This window comes from Coturnix japonica, chromosome 4, assembly GCF_001577835.2.
Source record: "Coturnix japonica isolate 7356 chromosome 4, Coturnix japonica 2.1, whole genome shotgun sequence".
Lineage (NCBI taxonomy): Eukaryota > Metazoa > Chordata > Aves > Galliformes > Phasianidae > Coturnix > Coturnix japonica.
Window position 1 is genome coordinate 70,241,110 of NC_029519.1, and position 20,458 is coordinate 70,261,567.

The 20,458-nt window shown below is 38.4% G+C and overlaps 1 protein-coding gene across 3 annotated transcripts in view; it reads left to right on the forward strand.

The window, feature by feature from the left end:
• The first annotated feature begins 6,100 nt into the window (after window positions 1-6,100).
• Window positions 6,101-20,458, forward strand: part of RAB28 (RAB28, member RAS oncogene family) — a 58,015-nt gene continuing 43,657 nt past the window's right edge. Inside the window, exons 1-4 of one of the 3 annotated variants that reach the window (XM_015862914.2) lie at window positions 6,101-6,493; window positions 9,919-9,998; window positions 12,422-12,518; window positions 17,244-17,332. In XM_015862914.2, the coding sequence (XP_015718400.1) occupies window positions 9,930-9,998; window positions 12,422-12,518; window positions 17,244-17,332 (255 nt within the window). In that variant the 5' untranslated portion in view covers window positions 6,101-6,493; window positions 9,919-9,929. The remainder of the gene's footprint in view (window positions 6,494-9,918; window positions 9,999-12,421; window positions 12,519-17,243; window positions 17,333-20,458) is intronic. The other 2 variants (XM_015862911.2, XM_015862912.2) reach the window with 2 other exon arrangements.

The following is a 20,458-nucleotide window of genomic DNA, read 5'->3' on the forward strand; positions in this document are numbered from 1 at the left end:
CCAGTTAAGATAAAAAGCAGGTGGAACCATGAAGGAGTGGAGGAACAGGCTCTCACATCTTCACATCTCAATCTTAGTGTAATCGGACTGCTAACAGACTTTTGCTATGTAGTATGGGGGCTCCTTAAAGACCCACACAGATGCATAACCATGAGTATATCCAAAAGAGATCTCTTTCTGGGAGAAAAGCTGCTGGAACAAAAATTCAAGTTTCTCCACGCAGATCACAACTGAGAATATTTTTCCATGCTATAGAGAGACCAGTAAAAGAAAGGCTAGGAGTCTTGGGAACTAATTAGGTGAGATCACATGGAAAACATGGTTGGCATGTGCTGCAGCGAACACAGAATTGTGTGTTTAGGTATAGCAGTCACAACTATAACGCTTGCAGCTTAGTGGTGGAGATAAAAGGATTTCTGGAGAGGTCAAGGTAAGAAGCCCTGTGTTCTAATCTTGTGTTTGAGGCTGACGTCATATATGACTTTGAGTAGGTCTTGGCAGAAAAGGGGTTGTAGTGAATTTCCCATGCCAAGATTCATTCAGTTCATGTATGTCTAGTTCTTTGGGTAGAGATCAATAAAGAACAATGATAGGAAGACTGACCATAAAAATGACTGAAGAGATACATTCATTATCATGGATATTTAAAAAATCAGTTGCAATCATTTATTTATTCAGTAAACAGAATTTATGTTCTTGTGAATTGTTCACAAGGAGATGATATATTCATAGATTAATAGATTATATAAAAGTGTTTACTGATGTACTTCCAACTGATTTCTTGTGGCATAAAGTTCAGGGTGAGAAAAGAATAATTGACAAAACCCTTGGGTAAGTGGAAAATATGATATGTTGCAACACAGATTTACTTCGGGTAGATTTTGTCAGATTGATGTGACAGCTTTCTTTGCTGAAAGATTTTTTTTAGACAAGGGAGATATCATCAAGGTAGGTATAGTCTATGTGGATTGACAAAGATAGCATATCTACTCATCAAGTGAGAAAGGTGAAAATCAGTAGATAAACTAAAATGGGTAACTAGCTGAAGGGATAATTATTATGGTATTACTGAAAGAAGATGTATCATGTCAGTAGGGATGGGCTACCTCAAGGACAAGGTTCACCTGAAACCTTGAGGAATACATTTGTTGATAAGCTCACCACAAAAGCAGGATCAGTCTAGTTAACTGATAAAAGGATGTCTGAAAGGTATAGCAGTGGCTACAGATATACTGGGCCAAAAGAACTCGACAACTGTGGACTTGGAATACTTGATGTGGGATAAGGTTCAGATATATAAATTGACTGCTTTTGGAAACTAGCAACCAAATATTCAGGTGTGTACTGAGTCTGTCTGCAATGGAGTTAATTTTCTTCATGGCAGCCAGTATGATGCTATGTCTTGAACTGGTAACTATAACACATCAGTGTTTCACTGTTGTTGAGCAATGTTTGTGCAACACCAAAGTATCTTCGCTTTCTCCCACTGAGGAAGCTGGAGGCAAGCAACAAGCTGGGACAGCTGACTCCAGCTGACCATGGGGATATCCCATACCATATGGTGTTGTGCTCAGAAACGGATGCTGGGAGAAAGGAAGAGAAAGTAAGAATGTGCAGGATTTCTTTTCCCAAGAAACCATTGCATTTGCTGAGGCCTTGCCTTCCAGGATGCAGCTAGACATCTGCCTGCTGATGGGAAGTAATGATCCTGCCTCATTTTGCTTTGGTTTTGTGTGCAGCTTTGCTGCCTTTGTTTCTACCTATGAGTTCTTCTTGGTTTCATTCTTCTGATTCTTTAGATTCTACAAGAAGACACCGATGATTTAGACATTACCCTCCTAGATTCTATAAAATACTCCCAGAATTGTTTTCCAAGGTCATTACAAAAGGAAGAAAAATGTTATGACCTGACTTTTCACCAGATTGGTAACAGGTCAGTGCTGTGAGAAAGAGACAATCCTCTATTAATCTAATGAGAAGGGAAATTTCAAACTTGCACTGACTCTTTCAGTAGAACTTAGACTTACTTTGTGTGAATTTAAGTTGTGTCTCCTATAGATGAGATCTTGTTCTCTAGATTGTTTTGACCTCCTTTGTTTCTCTAGTTGTTATTATTTAGCCTGGCTGTATCTGGATTTTGTACTGAGTTAGCTAACACGCTTTCCTTCAACAGTGAGAAAAAAGTGTTTACCACACTGCAAATGTGGTGTGGCTTTACTAGCAAATTTGGCTAATGGAAAGACCAGAGAACCTGTTTGTGAATTCACACAACCAGAGAGCAAATTTCCAATGTGGGTTTTTCATGTTAGCTATGGCCAGAATTTCTGTTAGTGTCTTAAATACTGGCCAGGTGATATTTAGCCATTTTCCTTTTCACAGCATAGGGAAAATTTAGCACCCTTCACAAATAAAAGAAAAAAAAAAGAGAGAAAAAAACACCTAATATTTACTTCACTCTTCTCTTCCTGGCATAGACAATGCAGAAGATGTGTTATTTAGTACCAAATGCTTTTGCCTCTTTTGCGGGAGGGTGGATGAGGTTAGCCATCTCTTAAACATTTAGCTTGGCCTCCATAGTCCCATGCCTGGTGAACCTCACTGGTTCCATTTTAGTGGGTAGTTTGTGGAGAACAGCTGGCTAGTGGTTCTTCCCCATTTTATTATGCAATGTAGTTCATAAAAGTGGTGGCCTTTGGTTTAACCATATTCCTCTGTGGAAAGTCTTGTTCACTGCAGCATCTGGGCCAGAGACCTTTACATCACTGTAATTACCAAGCACTTAAGACAGTTACTCCTTAAATGACCTTGGGATAGTAAGAAGCAAAATGGAAGAATGCTCTTCCAAAAGCAAGTATTTCCAACTTGAGTAGGAACTGGTTTTTTTGTTTTTGTTTTTTTTTACGTGTATTAAAAACAAATTATTTACCAGATCCATTCAGTTGCCTGTCTAGTCAGCTGCAATAATTATTCAGTCACAATAAGTGAACAGCACAGAAGAAAGATGACCTGGCAAAGACATTGGAGATTACACCAATGAAGAAGAAACTTAGTAAAAAATAGAAGAAACAGCAGAACAAAAAGGAGTGGCTTGTGTTAGTATCAGAAGACAAGCTCTCACACAATCAAACAGAGAAATGCGTTGTTCCCATCAAGTGCCGAAGACACAGTGCAGATGAGAATGGCAGAAAGGTTGCAGGATCTCACACTTGCTATTCCTTTTTCTGTCAGTCCAATATTTACACCTCATTCATGTTGACCCCCACCTAATGCCAGTGTTTGGGAGGAGGAGTAAACCCAGCTCTGACACAGGGAAGGATGACACAATTTATCAATTCTTGCTATAACTATTTCCCATGGATGTAGTGATTTTAGTTTGTTTTGCACCTGAAAATAAAGAAGCAGATTGAATTAAGATTTATTTATTTATTTATTTATTTATTTTAAATTCACCATGTGCTGCTGATAAAGGTGGGAGATAAAATAGTATCTTCCGGCAGCAGCAGAAGCAATCAGACTTAACTTACAGACACCTGCAACTCTCAGCTGAAAGTGAAAACCTACCTTGACCACACATAAGCCTTCTGACACCTGGCTTGTTTTTCTCAGCAACCTCTCAGGAACTCCTGCAAGGTGTTTCACATACCCAAGAGTCCCCTGATTGAGAACTATCAGGTAAGGGAACTGAAATTCTCTCCCTTCATATACAGACATAGGAAACTATCCTTACAGTTTGGTTTCATATACAGAAGGTGATTTTATTAAATAGAAAATGATCAGCCTGACTAACAGACAGAAATGTGACTGAGCATGGGATTATAATTAGCTTAATATTTAGAAATTAAATTTAATTTGGAGATTTTCAAATTACTTCCATCCCACTTTATCAATGAAAATATTCTCAGGACTATTAGTGATGTTTCTTCATAGAGGAATAAGATATAATATGTAGAGAGTATAATTTATATCAAAAGAGAAAGTATCTAAATACCGATTATCTACTGAATACTACACATTTAATTTCCATGTTGTTGGGTGAGTAAGGTACTCTTACAAGAAAGTTTTATTCCAAGGCAGTGTTCAAGGATTCTTAACATCCAAACGGTGCTGAAGAGAAAATTCAAATTACAAACATGCTTCTACCATGAAAAAAAGAGTCTGCAGTATGTTCAGTTTGTTAATCCCAGGACTTTTCTTCAACATTGCTCATATGTTTCCTTAGGTATCAGGCAGCCCAAGACCAGCTTCCTTCCAGCTGTAAAAAGTTGTTAGTGCTTAGAAAATAATTAGTTAAGAATGCACTTTCAGAAATATGTAATTTAGTCTTGTACACAGACTTTTAACAGTGAAAAAGAAGTTTAGTCAACCACTTAACACTTGCAATATAAGTAACCCATGCACTTAATAAATGCAAGGAGGCTTTTCAGCTGAGATGTCTGATTGTGTGTTTCTACCAGTGTCATATTTTCATTTTAGTTTGAAAAATTATACTTTAATATCTAAGCACTCATTTAAATAGATAAGCGATGCAGCCACAGGACAATTAATCTCGTGAATGCTACATCAGAGATGAAATAGCTCTTCTATATTGCTCACTCATTTAGATGACAAAGCTAAAAAAAATCAGGAGTTTTTCTAGAAGAAAAATGAACATGTGCTGGGAAGAAACTTAAAGGTGCTGCGTGCTCTGTCAGTGCAGAGTGGACATTTTGATACACAGCCCAGCTTTTCCCTCTGGGCTGGAGCCTTGGCTTACCCAGCATGAGTTCTGCAAGGGCTGGGGTAGCAGCGAGGCTCTGGCACCTGCATGCAAAGGTGTTCCTTGACTGAAGTGTGGTCCTCAATGTGGGAAAACATAAACCTGAGCTGCTGGTAGAGAAACTGTAATAAAAATGAGAAGCCTGAGTTGTAGAAAGCTAAATTCAGAAACTTTAAATTCATCTTTTCCTGTTCATTTTCAAGGAGACTGCAGCAGAATCAGCTGGAGCGTGGACGGTTCCACCAATATTCCCAGTGTTTTATAAGCTGTCTGCCCTGATCAGATTGTAGAGCTTTTAAATGCCTCATGGTAAGAGCACAGCAGCCCTGTATGTGAGGAGCCTTCAAGGAAAATTCCACATTCATCCCCAGTGCCCTTATTCCTGACAAATGCCACTTGGCTGTACCCTGATGCTGTGACATTCCTACTTAGGACAACTTGCAGTAAGGTTACACTGAAAATGATTCAAAGTGGAAAATACTTGATGAGTAACATGCTTAATTTGTTGTTTTCTTTCTTTTTTTTTTAAGCATGAAAAAGTGACATAGATGTGTGTCTGTCTGGTTTTCCATTAGAAATTTGGGCCTTTTCTGTACTTTTTTTTAAACAATGTCACTGGGAAAGCTTTTGGCCTCAGTTCTGCATACAGATGAAAACATGAGTAATTTTCTTTGCATAAGGAATTGTGATTCCACTGAGGACTCAGAAAGACTGTGTACTTGTATGATTGGAAACTTCTAACAAACGTTCCAAGCAGAAAACCTGAGAGAGACACTGAAACAGGAATGATTTTCATCCAGTTGTTATACAGAGTTGTCAAGTGGAGGTTACAAACTGCTGGTCAACGTGCTTAACAACACAATGCTTTTCAATTTGGTTGGGGGTAAAGTGTTATTACTGTTTATCTACCTGGATGGCAAAGTTCTCAGCAGACACAGACATCACAGTTTTCAGTGACTATCTGGAGGCTCTTGGAAGTTAGACAAGCAGCTGACTGAGATGGCTGAACTGCAGCTTGGAGACCTGCCACCTTTCCTAGACCTGTTAAGCTGGGCCACAGGTTAAATTATATCCAAAGGCAATCTCCCAGGGACTTGCTTATTTATTATGTCCTTTCCTAGATGGGGAAGTGGCTGGACCAGAGCTGCCCTTTGCTGGAGATCTCTCGGACAGGGCACCAGCAGCTCTGACCGCCGGTAGGCACCACCCCACGTCCCTCAGCACGTCGGGGGCAGCATCAGGCAGCCAGACCCAACCTCAGCCCCGCAATGCCCCTCCTCACCCACTCCTTCCCCGCCCGCCGAGGCGGTCCTGGCTCCTCCCCACACCCTCTGACCCCCAGCTCCTTAGTTACCGCTCGGGGCGTCACTCCGGGCCGAACCACTGCGGTGCTGAGCACGGTGCCGGGCTGAGCCACTCGCCTTCCTGCTGGGGGTGGTGAAACGGAAATCATCACAGCTGCCCCCTGAGTGCGCCCACAGCGGCTGCGGGTCTCGCTGCTCTATAGCTCCCGTCCTCTCCCCCTTCCTCTCCGCTCCGTCGTTGGTTTCGTCCGGTGCGGCCCATAGCGACGGCGGCCGCGCTGAGGGAAGATGGCGGCTCCGGCGCCGCGGTCAGCTCCGTGATCGTCGTGAGCTCCTTCCCTTCCCCGCGGCCAGCATGTCTGACTCGGAGGAGGAGGAGAGCCCGGACCGCCAGCTCAAGCTCGTGGTGCTGGGGGACGGCACCGCAGGGAAGGTCAGTGCCGCGCCTCCATCCCCGCCTTCCTCCACCCGGTCTCCCCCTGCTCGGGCCCGTCGTTTCCCGTTATTACTAGAGCTGCACGTCCTTAACATAAATAGCGTAGTAATAGTGTTGTGTTTGTATAATGCAGTAGATGGACTGTGTGATGAGACAATAATAAACACACAGGAGCGATGGCTGGAGTGCTGTTCCTTGGGTGGCTTTCCCCAGGAGTTTCCCATTCAAAAGGAAGAATCCTTTCACTGCTCCCATTCAATGCCTTGTGGCATCACCCCTTGCTGAACAGGGATTTTCCTGCATTCTTGAGTTTTGCTGCAGGCTCATGCTGGTTCCCACCCCTCGTTTTGGAGCTGCCATTCAACAAATCTCTGCTGGCTCCAGCGATTCTGCTCGTTGAGTGCAGCTTATTTTCCACGAGCAGCAGCTGTGTTGTGGTGGGCTGCTTTTCCTCCTGTCCCCCCTAGATGATGCTGTAATAGAGGCTTCTTCCAGTCATCTTTATGGCCTAGCAGCAAACATGTGCAATAATGGATTTACTGTAAGATCTTGTAAAATAAAGAAGTGATTGGGTTTTGAAGTGGAAGGGTAAAACATGCCTAGTGGTATTTCAGGCACCTTGGAAGACTAAATTGTTGAGAGTTCCTTTCCTTTGTTGTGTCCTCGTTTGGCTGAGATGTTGAAACATGCATATGTCTATATGTTTTTAACTAGCCTGCTTCTCACATCTGTTTTACAGCTGGTCTTTGCACACATACATACTTAGCCTCTCATTTGCTCCTCAAGACATTGTTTTTTCTCTTCTTCTGTCACTGGGATCACTGGAGAAGAGAGGTGTAGGAAATAATGGAATGTATCTTTGAGATATCACGTATTGTGTGTTTAATGTGAGACTTTTCAGATTTGGCTTCTTTCCGTTGCTTGCTTCCCCTCTGCCCCTTTTAAAACATATTTTGTTTCCTCCCTCGTGGCCATCTGGGTCTGTCTGGTCTTCAGTTCTCCAGAAGAGAGGGAAAAAAAAGACCTCTTTGTGCATCAGCAAGCTAAAGGTGGCAAACTTTTCATCTTCACATTGACTAGAAGCAGTATGATGAAGGTTCTGCCGAAGTGTTGGTGGCACTTTTAAAACAAATCAGTATCAGTCCCAAGCTAAGAGTAATATTTATGTTTACTCTGTGTAGGAATTCCTCCCTCTGTGAGGGAGGGGTGTTGTGCTTCTATTTGCTGATTTCATGGTGGTTCAATGAATAGCATAATACTTAGTTTTAAAACAAGAAGTAAGCACTGCTGGGGCAAACTTAAAGGAGGCAAGATTAGAAAGGGAGGAAGAAATGAAAGAAGCGTGAGGCAGTAAAACCTGAAAAAGCATTAGAATAAAATGAAGGCAGTAAGAAAAAGCTGGGTTTTTAATAAGAAAAACTGAGGAAGGTAGTGGTTGGTTAATAAGATATTAATGAGAGAACAAAGGAAACAAGCTGAAAAGAAACCCGGAATCAGAAGCAGAGTTAATGTGACAAAAAAAAGAACCCAGGAATTATTAATAGCAATTGGTTTCTTGCTTCTGATGGTGAGAAGGATCATAGATGCCTAAAGCTGTGTATATAGGTTCTAAGTCAGCTTGCTTTTCCCACGCCAAAATGATTTTTCTATTAAAATAAACAAGTTCAAGTGTGGATTGGAGGGGAAAAAGAAGACATTATCACTCACATGGTCCTTCTCTTGCTATGCACAGGTTGGTTTTTATTGGAGTAGGTAACAGTTCTGGTTAGATCCATACCTGTCCTGGCCTACTACTGTTGAAAAAGTGTTGGGCTGCTGGAAGCAAATCCAGTAGCTTTTCGTGGGCTGAAACTGGGGCTGTGGGAGAAGGGGAGAGGCTGAGGTTCTGCCTTTTTGCCATCCTTTGCAAATGGAAACTGAAACACCTTATGTCTTCCATTAGAGGATGATGAAAATGAACTCAGCCTGCTGTAGAGGTATGTTCACGTGGTGAAATGTAGGCTGGAATATGGAGTGATGTCCTCATTGCTTTAGGCTTTGTTATGATACCTTCTTGAAGTGCTGTGCTAATTCTGGATCTTGTCATGCTTGGGCTCAATACATTTGTACATGTTGACTAAAAATTATCACTATTCCATTTTGAAAATGGAAAACTGCATCAAGTGTTCTGTGTGGATGGATCTGCCTTTGTAGATAAATGCCTGACTGTAGAAGTCCTGGTAGTCTTATCTATGTTAGCGAACAAAGGTTTGTCAGTGGTTAGGAGTGGAAAGGCTTTACCTTCAGATGACAGAGCTGCTTCCTCTGCTTGCGAGAGGCTTCTTGTGCCCCAGCCCACAAAACTAGACTGTTCTCAGTCAGAAATTCTGTGTTGGACAATTACTTGTTTTTATATTAGTTTATTTTTCTATTTTGCTTAAGATTTTCATTTTGTCTGTCTTACGATTCTTGCCTGCAGGGATGGTACCCAAATGTTGCTGTGCTTGGAGAACTACAGTTTGGTCTTTGAGGAGGGTGGGAAGGGATGGATAGATGCTGCTTTTTGGCTCTCAACTGGTTGGTGAAGTTGTTTTATGAATGGAGATTTGAGAATCCAGCACTATGTGCTTGCATCCCATTCATTTGGCTGTGGTTTTAATTACTTACGACAGTGATACAATCCTTTGGCTTTACTTTCTGAAAGCGTTCCTCTATGGGATTTCATTTGAGGGATTTCATTTGAGGGATTGCCTTTGGCAGGCTGATAGTAAGTGTCAGAGCTGCCTATCACTGCTTGTTCTGTTCCACTGCTCTGCTGCTATTTCGTTAATACTTCTCCTTTCTTTTTCTGTTTCTGAGTGTGTGTGTATTCAGGGATGGCATGTCAGCACAGTTCCTGGAGTCTGTTGATGACATTGAAAAATATAAACAAGAAATTCTCATCTCACCTGCACGGTTTCCTTGTGTCTTTATTTCCAAAACAGCTCCTCAAATATCCTGTTGTATTTCACTCTCAGAATGGTGTAATTTTTTTTGTGCATATATTTACTGTTGTCTTGGTTAGAACTCAAAGAACTTCAGTTGCTGATGAAGTGGGGGGTTGTAAGACCAGGATTCAATGCTGTGTTGCTATTCAGAACAGCATACAAAGATTATTTTAATTTATTTTTTAAAATACTTAAGTGTGTGAATGTACCAAACTAGGCTAATGTCAGGGGAGAGGTGATGGCTTGTTTGGCTTAGTTAGTGGTGTGGTGGAACGAGGCCTTCGTGGTATTACGTTGTCTTCTGATCTCGGGATTAATGGCTGAGAGTTCCTGCATTGAACCTAATCTTATTAAAAAAAAATGTTCTAACCATCTCATTTGTTTTTAAAGGTACAGTTCTGCTGGACCATTATTTAACTTTGCTTTACACGGATGATACCGATCCTATCTTTACAGGCATAACTGTTATGCAGTCTTTCATGAGAAGCGTGGTGAAGAGCAGTTTTAGGACTGATGGGGTTATTTGCATTGCAGAGGTACTGAATGTGCAGTGGGATGATTCGCTGTTTGCTGTGGTGAAGGAGTTGGAGCTTTTGCTTGCAGTGCTTTGTGGATAAATAGTTGTTAAGTGAATAGAGAGCTCCAGTCTGGTAGCCCAGCACTACGGTTTATTAGAAAAAATTGAAAAGGATTTACTCAGTGAATTTCTGATATAAATTCCTTTGCATGCAAGAGCATGGTGGAAGAAAACAATTTAAGAGAGCTTTTCTACACTGTTGATAACTTGCTGCTCTTGTTGGTTGACTGTTAATTGAATGTATGTTGTTTATTTTTGCTAACACCCTTAGAAGCCCACAGGGGGATATTGAATGTCATGGAGTGATAAAGCTAATATTTACTGAGCCCTTAAACAAGAAGGGAGTGGCTGCTTATTAAATAGGGATCCAAATTAACTTATTGGAGAAAACAGAACAGTGATATAGCCAGATAGATTTTAGTTTGCGCTCTGGATGCTGATATTCTTTTATGGAAAGGAAGAACGTGCAGTAGATATGGTGTATTTATTTATCTGTGATGTTCTTATTCTTTAAGGTCCTGACAGATAAAAATAATGTCTTTATAATACTGCAGTGCTAACCATTGGCATTAAAAATAATCTAAACATAAGCACTACTGATGTTACTGAATATTACAGAATAAATTTGTCTTGAACTGTATTTTTTTGTCTATGATGTCAGTATTACTGTCACATAGTTGTAGGCAGCACAGTCTTCTCATGGCTCATATTCCATGGTCTTCTTCCTTTCTAGAATGATATAAATACATAACCATAGCCATGCAAGTTCATGTTTACTTCTTTCCACTCCCATTTACTTATTTTTAATTTCCTCTGGACTTGAATTCAGTGAAGTAAATTAAATGCTGCCATAATATTTAATTTATTTATATTTTATTAATTACTTCAAAAATGTATGTTCTAATCTCAAAATATCACTTATTATACGTGTGGCAGTGATAGGAATGTCATTGTGATTGAAAACAGTGTATCTTCTATTATTTACTTCACAGTTAATTGTACAGTTGAATACATGTTTGCATGTTAATACTTGAGCTTTAATACCCCAGCTCTTCTGGTCATGTCTTCATGCCAAAAAGAGTCAGTTATCTTTCTCCCTGTGTACGTTTGACACATTACTAGCGTAATTCACATCTTTGTTACAAGAGGTCCATTAACAGAACTTGTATATTCTCACTTTCTTAGAACTGTTGGTGCTATTTTACTATTGCATTTTTAGCTAAATGTACTCTAACAGCAATCTCTAACAGCTGACGTGACTCCCATCTTCAGGTCTTGATGGGCTGAAGTCTGGCAGAAGTTCCTTTTTGTTTGTTTGTTTTCAGGTAGGATTTTGTGAAGCTCTCAAGCTTCTCTGTATGTAAAAGTATATAAAATATCTTCTATTTTTCTGCAGTTACTTTGTTTTTTTTTTGTATTTCAACAAGATATTTTACATCAACAAGAAATTTCAAAGCACGTGTCGCTAATTGGATGCCGGTTATGTTACCTACCTGACATTCATATTAAATGTATTTTTCCATGTACAAACTTTTCATTTTCACTGTAATTGCATTTCTCTGTTTTCTTAACGCTAGGTTGTGTTGCTTTCATATTTTTACACTGAGATCTTAAATTGCCAGTGAAAGAATGGAAATGCTGTGCTTTGTTAATTCATGCAATTTGTGTATCCTTTTAGCTGTGTGCAATAAAAACTGATTCTTTACTATGCCTACAGGGCATTGGTCTACTTTTGTAAATCCATGTAATATAAATTCATGGCATAAGTTTCCAAAGCTCTGTCTAGAGGAATAATTCTGCAAATGTGCATTTTTAACATGGGTTTAGTCTTCTCTTTGTTGAGGTGTTTGCAGTCTCTCCTCCTGTCTTAGCCATCGTGTAGTAGTTGATTCTGAGGCTTCAGTGTCCACTGGCAGAAATCCTGCCTTGCTTTGGATCCCCTCTGGGGCTCTCCACTGTGCAGATATCTATTTTTCCTTCAGCCTCCCCTCCAGAAAATAACTGGTCAGGGTTTGGGGTGTTCTGGACCCTTGTTTGAGAAATGCACATTTATCGAAAATGAGCTGTTCAAGTATAGGTAATGTCTCTTAGATTTGTGTCAAGCTGAATGTACTAATGGCACCTCATTCAAATCTGTGTAATATTTTATGATACGAAAGTGCCAAGGAAATGTGTGTCTGCTGATTTCTGTATAATTGGTGGCTGTTGCTACCTCCTCTTGTTGTGTTGAATCTATCTGGAATGCTTAACAATACAAATCCTTCAGCACTGTAAGCATGTGTTGATTTAGCAATTGCTAAACTATATTTCATATTTCTTGGTTTAACTTTGAGCTTTATACTGTTTAAAATGACAACATAATTTGATATTGTTCTGTTTTAGACATCCTTAGCCACACGTTTTGCCCAGGAAACGTTTGGAAAACAATACAAACAAACCATAGGACTGGATTTCTATTTGAAAAGGATCATACTGCCAGGTAAGAGAATGAAGACACTATCACTGAAAGATTAGGGCACAGTAAAAGCTGCAGAAACAGTCTTCAAAGTAATGTATACTAAATAAGCTCAGTACACTGTTTTTTATTGTAAAATAACTAAAAAAGAAATGTTACTAAGTAAAATTCCTCCAAACGTATTCTTGCCAGGTGACAAAGAGTTGTGTATTTGCGTCGTATGTTTAAGATCTTAAGTTAAACACTGCTGTCTGTATTCATGGATTTTGTTATCACTAACTGTCGAGCATAAAACAATGAAGTGGAACTTTAAGTACACTCGTTGGAAAAAGTATCCGTGTTTTGAAAGAAATAGTTTTATTTTTTGAAATGAAATACACAGCGTATTTGGGTTGTGTGTGCGAAGCATAATGCAGCTATGGAATCGCGGTGCTCTAATATGTGAATGCTGTTTTATGCAAGGCAGCATGAAATTGCTGGCATTTAATAGACCACTAAAATTTAGGGTCCCTTGGCACTCATAAAAATACAGTTTGAGCATTCAAGATGTTTCAGTTCGCGACGGCAAAGAAACTATTTAGATGCCAATTGCAGCACGCAGTGTGGAAAATGCAAAGAAATAATTCAGAAAGAATAGTTGCTGCTAGAAGCTTGTTTCCGAACAATTGGGGTTTAAAATAAGTCTTTTCATTGACTTGCAGTTGCTCAGTTTCCAAGCCTGAAAGTTTTTCATTAAAATCAATTTCTTCTGTTTTCAGAAATCAAAGTTAGAAAAACGTTAGATGGTGGAAGTTGTAGTGAGTGCTGATCAATTTGATGCAAGTTCTGTGTTTTTTCCTTGGGAGGTGGAGGGAGAAACCAACTCAGATAGTTAAAATATTAACTCTAACTTCAAGTTGTGAGAAAATAAAGCATTCCTGAACTTAGTTTCTTAAAAATTACATTGCCAGTAATGTATCTTGATTACATTTATATACTTTCCTAAAGTGAAACATAATGATCTTTTCAGGCATCCTTATGATCCCTGATTTCCTTTGGTGATTTTGCTGCTTATGGTGATACATGCAAGTGGAATATGTCCACAAATCATGCTGTTTGCATGCTCAGAACTCGTATTTTGCAAGATTTTTTTCCAGTTGTTAAGCATGCAGAAGCTATTAGTACATAACTGGGATTCTGCATGTTCTTCTTAAGTAGAAAGCATAGAAAATTATCATCTATTGCCCCATTCCTATTTTACTTCTAGTTTATTTTTTTAATCAGAAAGTAGATAAAAATAGCACCAAAACAACAGCAAAGTCTTGGCATCTGTTTTACTTGTTTGTTGTTAACAAAATACTAACAGACGTGGAATGTATTCCTATTTGGGAAAAGGCATTTTTTTCAATGGGTCGTCTTTCAGTTTTTGCTCTTGCCCATATGTGTATGCAGGGAGATGTAAATCGGTATGTTTTATAAGTAAGGTGGGCTGGTGGTGGGGGGAGTGAAAGGATTTCTAAATACCAATGTGGAAAGCATTAAGTAAATGGAGTTTTCTGATTTCTTGATTAGTTCTGGGTTTGCAGAGCTGTTCTCTTTACATATAACATTAATCCACGCTGCTACACAAGAATTATAATGTGTATATCGGTAGGAAAACGAGCTGTGATTCCTCTGTAGGAGAGCTGGCAGTTGGCTGTTTTACAGAGCTTGAGATTTGCTCTTCTCCTCTGAGCAGTGTTTCAGAAGTTGAAATTACCGATTACTACAATCTCACAGAAGTTTATATCGTGGTGTATTCAAAATCCATCTTAACTTCTTCAATAAAATATTGACATTCTTATTTTTAATAAGAAGTCTATTTCTCACCATTTCTTTTAGGAACTAATGCAATCTGAAAATAAGAAAGGAGGATATTTTACTTGCTGAAACAATATGGCTTGATGCAAATACTAATATCTTGACTATTTATTTGTTTGCTGTTTATTTCACTGTTGACTTTATTTAATCTTTAATTGTGAACACTTCTATTATTTATCTGCTGAAAAATTCATGCAGTTTGTTTGAATTTTTTGCTTTTTTTTTTTTTCTTTTCCAAATGTTAATCAATTTCAGTGTATTTTGTGATGCAGTACTTTGTGTAGTCTGGGTTCAGCGGCAGCATAAGTTTTACTGCTTAAATACTCTATATGTTAGTCAGGGGTTCTGCTGATAGAAATTCTGAAGTGCCACAGTCAAATACCTGTTAGGGAGGTTGTGGGTGCAGTCCAGTAAACAAGATTCTTCTGTGAAAAGGGTTTTTTAAGTCTTCAGTGCAAGAAGTGGGCAGGCTTGTGTTTTAAGTTCCATCCTGACTGTGCAGCACTTTAAGTAGGGTTAACCAGTGCACCAAGTGTACCTCTGCAGGGTCAGTGTTCAATCAGCCCAGTGGCTTCAGTTCATACCTGAAATGGCTTGGATACCTGCACTGTGCTGCTTTAGCTATTTTGGTTTTGTACTTGCATGCTTTTTCTACAGGCTAAAGTAGTGCTAGCGTTTTCCTGTTCTGGGATTCTTCAGTTACTTTTATTGTACATTAACTTTGTTTCTAAGAATTGTCTTATTTTATATGTAGGTTCTTGTTTTGTTCCCATTCTCCAATGTGTTCCTATTTAGTATATTAAAAAACAAAACAACAAACAGATTTCAAATGTCTTTGCAGAAAACTGTTCTCTTGCTCTCATAGTCACTTATGGGTTATTTGCTAGGCAGATGGTCTGGCATTCTTCCTTCTGTCACAATAATCTTAATGCTTTTTTTTTCCCCCAATAATCAATCTGAGCACAAAGCAAGTATTACAGGAGCTATACATATATATAAAATATATATTTTAAGGGGAAAATTAAACATTGCACAAGGAATGATCAGCATTAATTTCAGTGAGGCTTTAATTAAGAACCATTTCTTCTTTTGTTTCTTTCTTCTGTTGTTAGTAAAGAGAAATTAACAACTCATAATGAGTTTTTTGAGGTGAGGAGTAGAATGCGTACAACCAATACAATACTTTAGCATGGTGGACTTTGGAGAATATTTGTTGGTTTACCTACTGAGAATGCACAGTCATTTCAGACTGCCTGTTACCAGTTCATCCCATCCAGCTGATGGAAGACTTACCTGTATTGTTTGCATAACTTCTGTTATGTTGTTTAAAAAGAATCAGTCAATAAATAGTAGATGCATGGTCAAAACAAATAAGCTTCTTACTCTATGAAAGGTTGCCTCAGTGGGAGTTTTGTAATGTATTTACCAAGCTCCTTTTGCAATTTCTGTATCTTAATGTTGATAGAACTGTATGTACCTTAAGAGTACTCTGAATAGATAGTTTCATGTTCATCCCTGCATATTTGACCAAAGTAGAAGTTTAGGATATTTGTGTTTTTAACCAGATTAAAGCATGATGCATCATAAAAGTGTAATGTGGAGTAATTAGTAGCACAAATAGCATATATTCAGCTATATAGTTCTTATTATAGTTATGGAATGCTGGGATATATTTCCACAAAGCATACTTGCACAATTAACATGTAAGGAAGTTTGGTTTAAATTGAAGGCTGAACAGATCATGTTGTGTGAAATAAAGTTGTTAATAACTTGAAGTAGCTGAATTGAAAGTATGTGTTAGCAGTCCAAATTACTGTATTTTTCACTCAACTCAAATGTTGTGATAGGGGATTTATCACAATGTATATCCTTTTTGGAGTAAAGTTCATAGGTGGTTATGATTGTGAGTACACAGGATTGTTATTAATGTGTAATTATGTGGAGATGAGAAACAGTTACAGGGGCTTACTTATTAGTTTAGTGCTTCCAAGACATTAGTGCAGTTTTGCAGTTGTTACTGTAAAACAAGCCAAATTGTATTATAATATTAGTAAGCACGTTGTAACACAGGCTGCTGTGTGCACATACATAGACTGTTGATTTGAATTTTTGGCCTCCTAAGTATGTATGACTTGCAGGGTATTAAATATTCTGCTGCTTTTTTAATTTTTTTTTTATTTTGTAACCCTGTTTTGAAAGCCTGTTAACAGTTTCAACAGTCTTCAGAACTGATATTAAAACTGTTTAGAGTAGAAAGGCAGATCTGTTCTTGGTGTAGATTCTTGGAAGATGAAATTATGTAAATCATATTTAACTTGGTTGTCCGCTTTGGGGTGGTGGATAGAGGAAATTTAGTTGGCTTTGGCAATGTAGACTTGTATCTGCATCTCTGAGTTAATGTCAACCACATAATTCTTTACAGTAATTTAAAGAGCATCACTACCAAAATACATTTACTCTGAATTTTCCTTACAGATGTGGAAGTGGAAGGAAAAGGGGACACAGAACATGAAACAATATGGTTAGGTTGACACAGTTACCTTCCACTTTCAAGCGCTGCACTGTAGAAATTTCCCTGTAAAGTTATTATGCATTCCTTGAGTAAAGTATGTTGTATAACTTCTAGTCAGGATGATAAACTTTGTGTATGATTTTGTGAAGTAACTATGTTGGAATGTGAATATTTAGCTATGGTTTTATGACACTGTAATGGGTTACCTGGACACAAATGACATTTCTTTTCCCAAATGACGGTTGTCTTTGTCTTTAAATTTGGTTACTATTTGTGTTATACTTGTAAAAAGCTATTACTGTTGATATGCTAAGAGATATTACCTGCCATGATAATATAAATTGATTGTATCTAAGCTTTCCAGGTTACGTAGTAACCTGTATAATTTTCTTTTCCAGGAAATTTGAATGTTACTCTTCAAGTGTGGGATGTAGGGGGACAAACAATAGGAGGCAAGATGCTGGATAAATATATTTATGGAGCTCAGGTACAGTATTGATTGTGATATAGTAATTATATGGAATGAATTGAAACTGTGTTCTCAAAATTATAAATATCTTGCAGTGTGTTGCTTTGTAGATCTTGAATCTCTGCTGAATCTAAACATAATTGATATTAACATGCTATTGTAGGTTGTTTTTTTTAAAGCTGATTTAAAAAGCAAAGGAAGTGTGTGCATTTGTAGATCTGAATAACTTAAGAACAGATGTATGTTTCTGTGCTTTTTCTCTTGAGTTAAGGAAAGCAATCATAGTAAATAGTAAAGGTGATTTGGGTATCCACATGGTTGATACAGTGACTGCTTTTAGAGGAGATGCCTCCTGGGGAGAAGAAGTAGAAGGAGGAAATTAAGAGCAATCCTACACCATTAAACTCATACATACAACTGAGGTTATAAGAGGGCAAACAAAAGGAGACAACCAGGTAGCTAAGTGTTTCCACAGAAATCCAGTCCATGAATATTTGTTTTATTTTTATTTTATTTTTAAGCTAAGTAAGCAGTATAAAATGAGTAGTAGGTTTAGGTAGGTGCTTTATATTATAATAGTATCCTGAGTTATTGACTGATTTAAGAGGAAGTACTATTTGCCAAAGTTTCTAACATGATTGATCCTAAAACATACTCTGTTTTTAAACTTGGAGTTGGTAATGAAAACAATAGGCATCATGTTTTAATATTGCATTTATCAGAAAACAAATTCATCTTTCTGTAAAATCTACAGTAATTTAAGCAGAAAGAATATGGAATTCGAAAACTTGGATAGAAGTTTTGTACTGATGAAGACAACACAGGAATGATTAATTAGGGAGATTAAATAGTATTAGTTGCAAAATTCATAAGTTTGCCTTTATTTAATCATTTTGTCACTTTCAAAAAAGATCTAAATGTTTTCAGCTGTTGCATCTGTTCTATAGTTTTTTTTTTCTTATTTCTCTAATAAAAAAAATTTGCTGCCTGTGAAAGATACACCAAGCAACAGACTTCCATGACAGGCAGAATTTGATTAATCACAAATTGATGCCATATGCCCCAAGTAAACTTAGTGAAAGAAATAAAAGGCAATTAACCTTTTTCCTATATTGAGTTTGGTGATAAACCTTAGGAGTTCCTTATGAATGATGGTACATCATAAAGTTAATAATGTCAGTGCCCCAAAGTAGGTGAAAAAGTTATCAGTAAGTTTAAGGGCACAGTAATATGTTTTTAAAATCATTCGTTAACAACAACAACAAAAAAACCTGCGTTTAATCTCTTTTGTTTCTTCCACATCTCTTCATTGTAAGTCTATTTTTCTTCCCCAAAGTCAACTTTTTTATTAGATTTCTTACCATTTGAGCTGATTTTCAACATGCTTTTCTATTAGCTTTGTAACAGCATCTTTTGAAGACAGATAAAACTATATTTATTTTCATATATGTGCAAAACACCAAGAGTAATTCTGAAAAGCACCACTTTCAGCTTTCAGGCAGAAGCTTATTTAATATTGAGCATCTGTATCTTTGTAAAAGGAGAAAGGGAAAGATGAAGTAGAGTAAGTAGGAGTATTTAGAAGGAAAAATATTCTGTAAATAGACAGCAAAGCAGCAAGAAACGAACTGGGAGGAGCTAGCATGGAATTAGACCCAACCAGCTTGATTGCCTTCTATGGCACTTTGCAGAGAGGGGAGCAGCAGATGTCATTTACCTTGACTTCAGCAAAATCTTTATTATTAATACCAGGAGAAATTACATTAATAAAATAATAATAATAATAAAAAAAAACAACCAAAAACACAACACCAAGGAAGGTTGAATGGACAGATCACAAGGTGACTGGTGAAGTGTACAGAAAGCTGGAAGTTTTCCATAGCTTGATGCCTTTCTGGTGTCTGCTTATAAATTGATTTCCTTAGGGGTTGATACTATTTAATGTCTTTTATTAATCCTGTGAACAATGGAACAAAAGATTGTTTGCAAGTCTGTGAGCGATGCCAGACTGGGGAGGAAGGGTCAATGTGCTGAAGGTGAGAGCTGATCCTGAGAGAGACCATGATATATAGTAGGAATGGGTCTGCAGAAACGTGGTTCAGAGAAGGCAAAGTCCTTCACCCAGGATGGAATAACCTTGTGCAGCAGTATTGGTTGGGAATCAACTGAAGGGTGACCAGTGAAGAGCCGCCGAAGCTGTTTAATGGATTGGAGCATCTCGCATGTGAGGAAAGGTTGAGAGAGCTGGGACTGTTCAGTCTGGAGAAGAAAAGGCTTGCCAACGTAAAGAAGGTTAAAAAGGCATAGCCAGACTCCTTTTATTGGTGCCCAGAGATAGGCAGTGGTCACAAACTGAAGCACAGTACCGAACATTGAGGAATGCTATTTGTACTATGACATTAACCAAGATCTGACTCAGGCTGCTCAAAACAGATTGTGGAGTCTCCCTCTGTGGAGATGCTCAAAAGTCATCTGGACATAGTCCTGCACAGGTGCTGTAGTATTGGACTAGATGAGCTGCAGATGTTCTCTCCATCCTCAGTCATTCAGTGAGAAGTCTTAGGAGGTGGAGTTCTTGGGTGGGGAGAGGTTGGGGGGATGCAAGTCAAACAAAGTGATTATCCTGTTCTCTGACATTTTTGTGGCTACTCTGGAACACTGTGTTTAGTTTTGGATTCCTCTGTAAAAGAAGACTCTTTAAATACTGGAGAAATTCTGGCAAAGGCTTCTATAAAGGAAGCATGTATACCTATGATGTGTTATACCTGGTCAGCTTTTGCGGTGCGACTGGGATTCTCAACATCTTGATTTTGAAATGCAAACAGTGTACATAAACATAATGCAGACAGTTTGTTTGTGCTCTGGAAATTGTGTTCATCTGCATGTATTTTGCAAGTCTGGATCATTCCAACTTAAAGTATGAGCGTAGAACAGCATGTGATGTGCCTCCAGTGTGCATCATGCTTTGGTACAGGTAGCTGTAGCATGATTAACGTTGTTGCTCTTCTGGATGATGAGACTCAGAAATCAGAAGTGGCTGAGTTCTTGGCTTTCTGCTCAGCAACTCAACTGTGTGATAGACCTACCTAAAAAATAGACTATCTGTAGGTGGAAGTTCTGAGAATCTGAAACAGTTGAAATCAT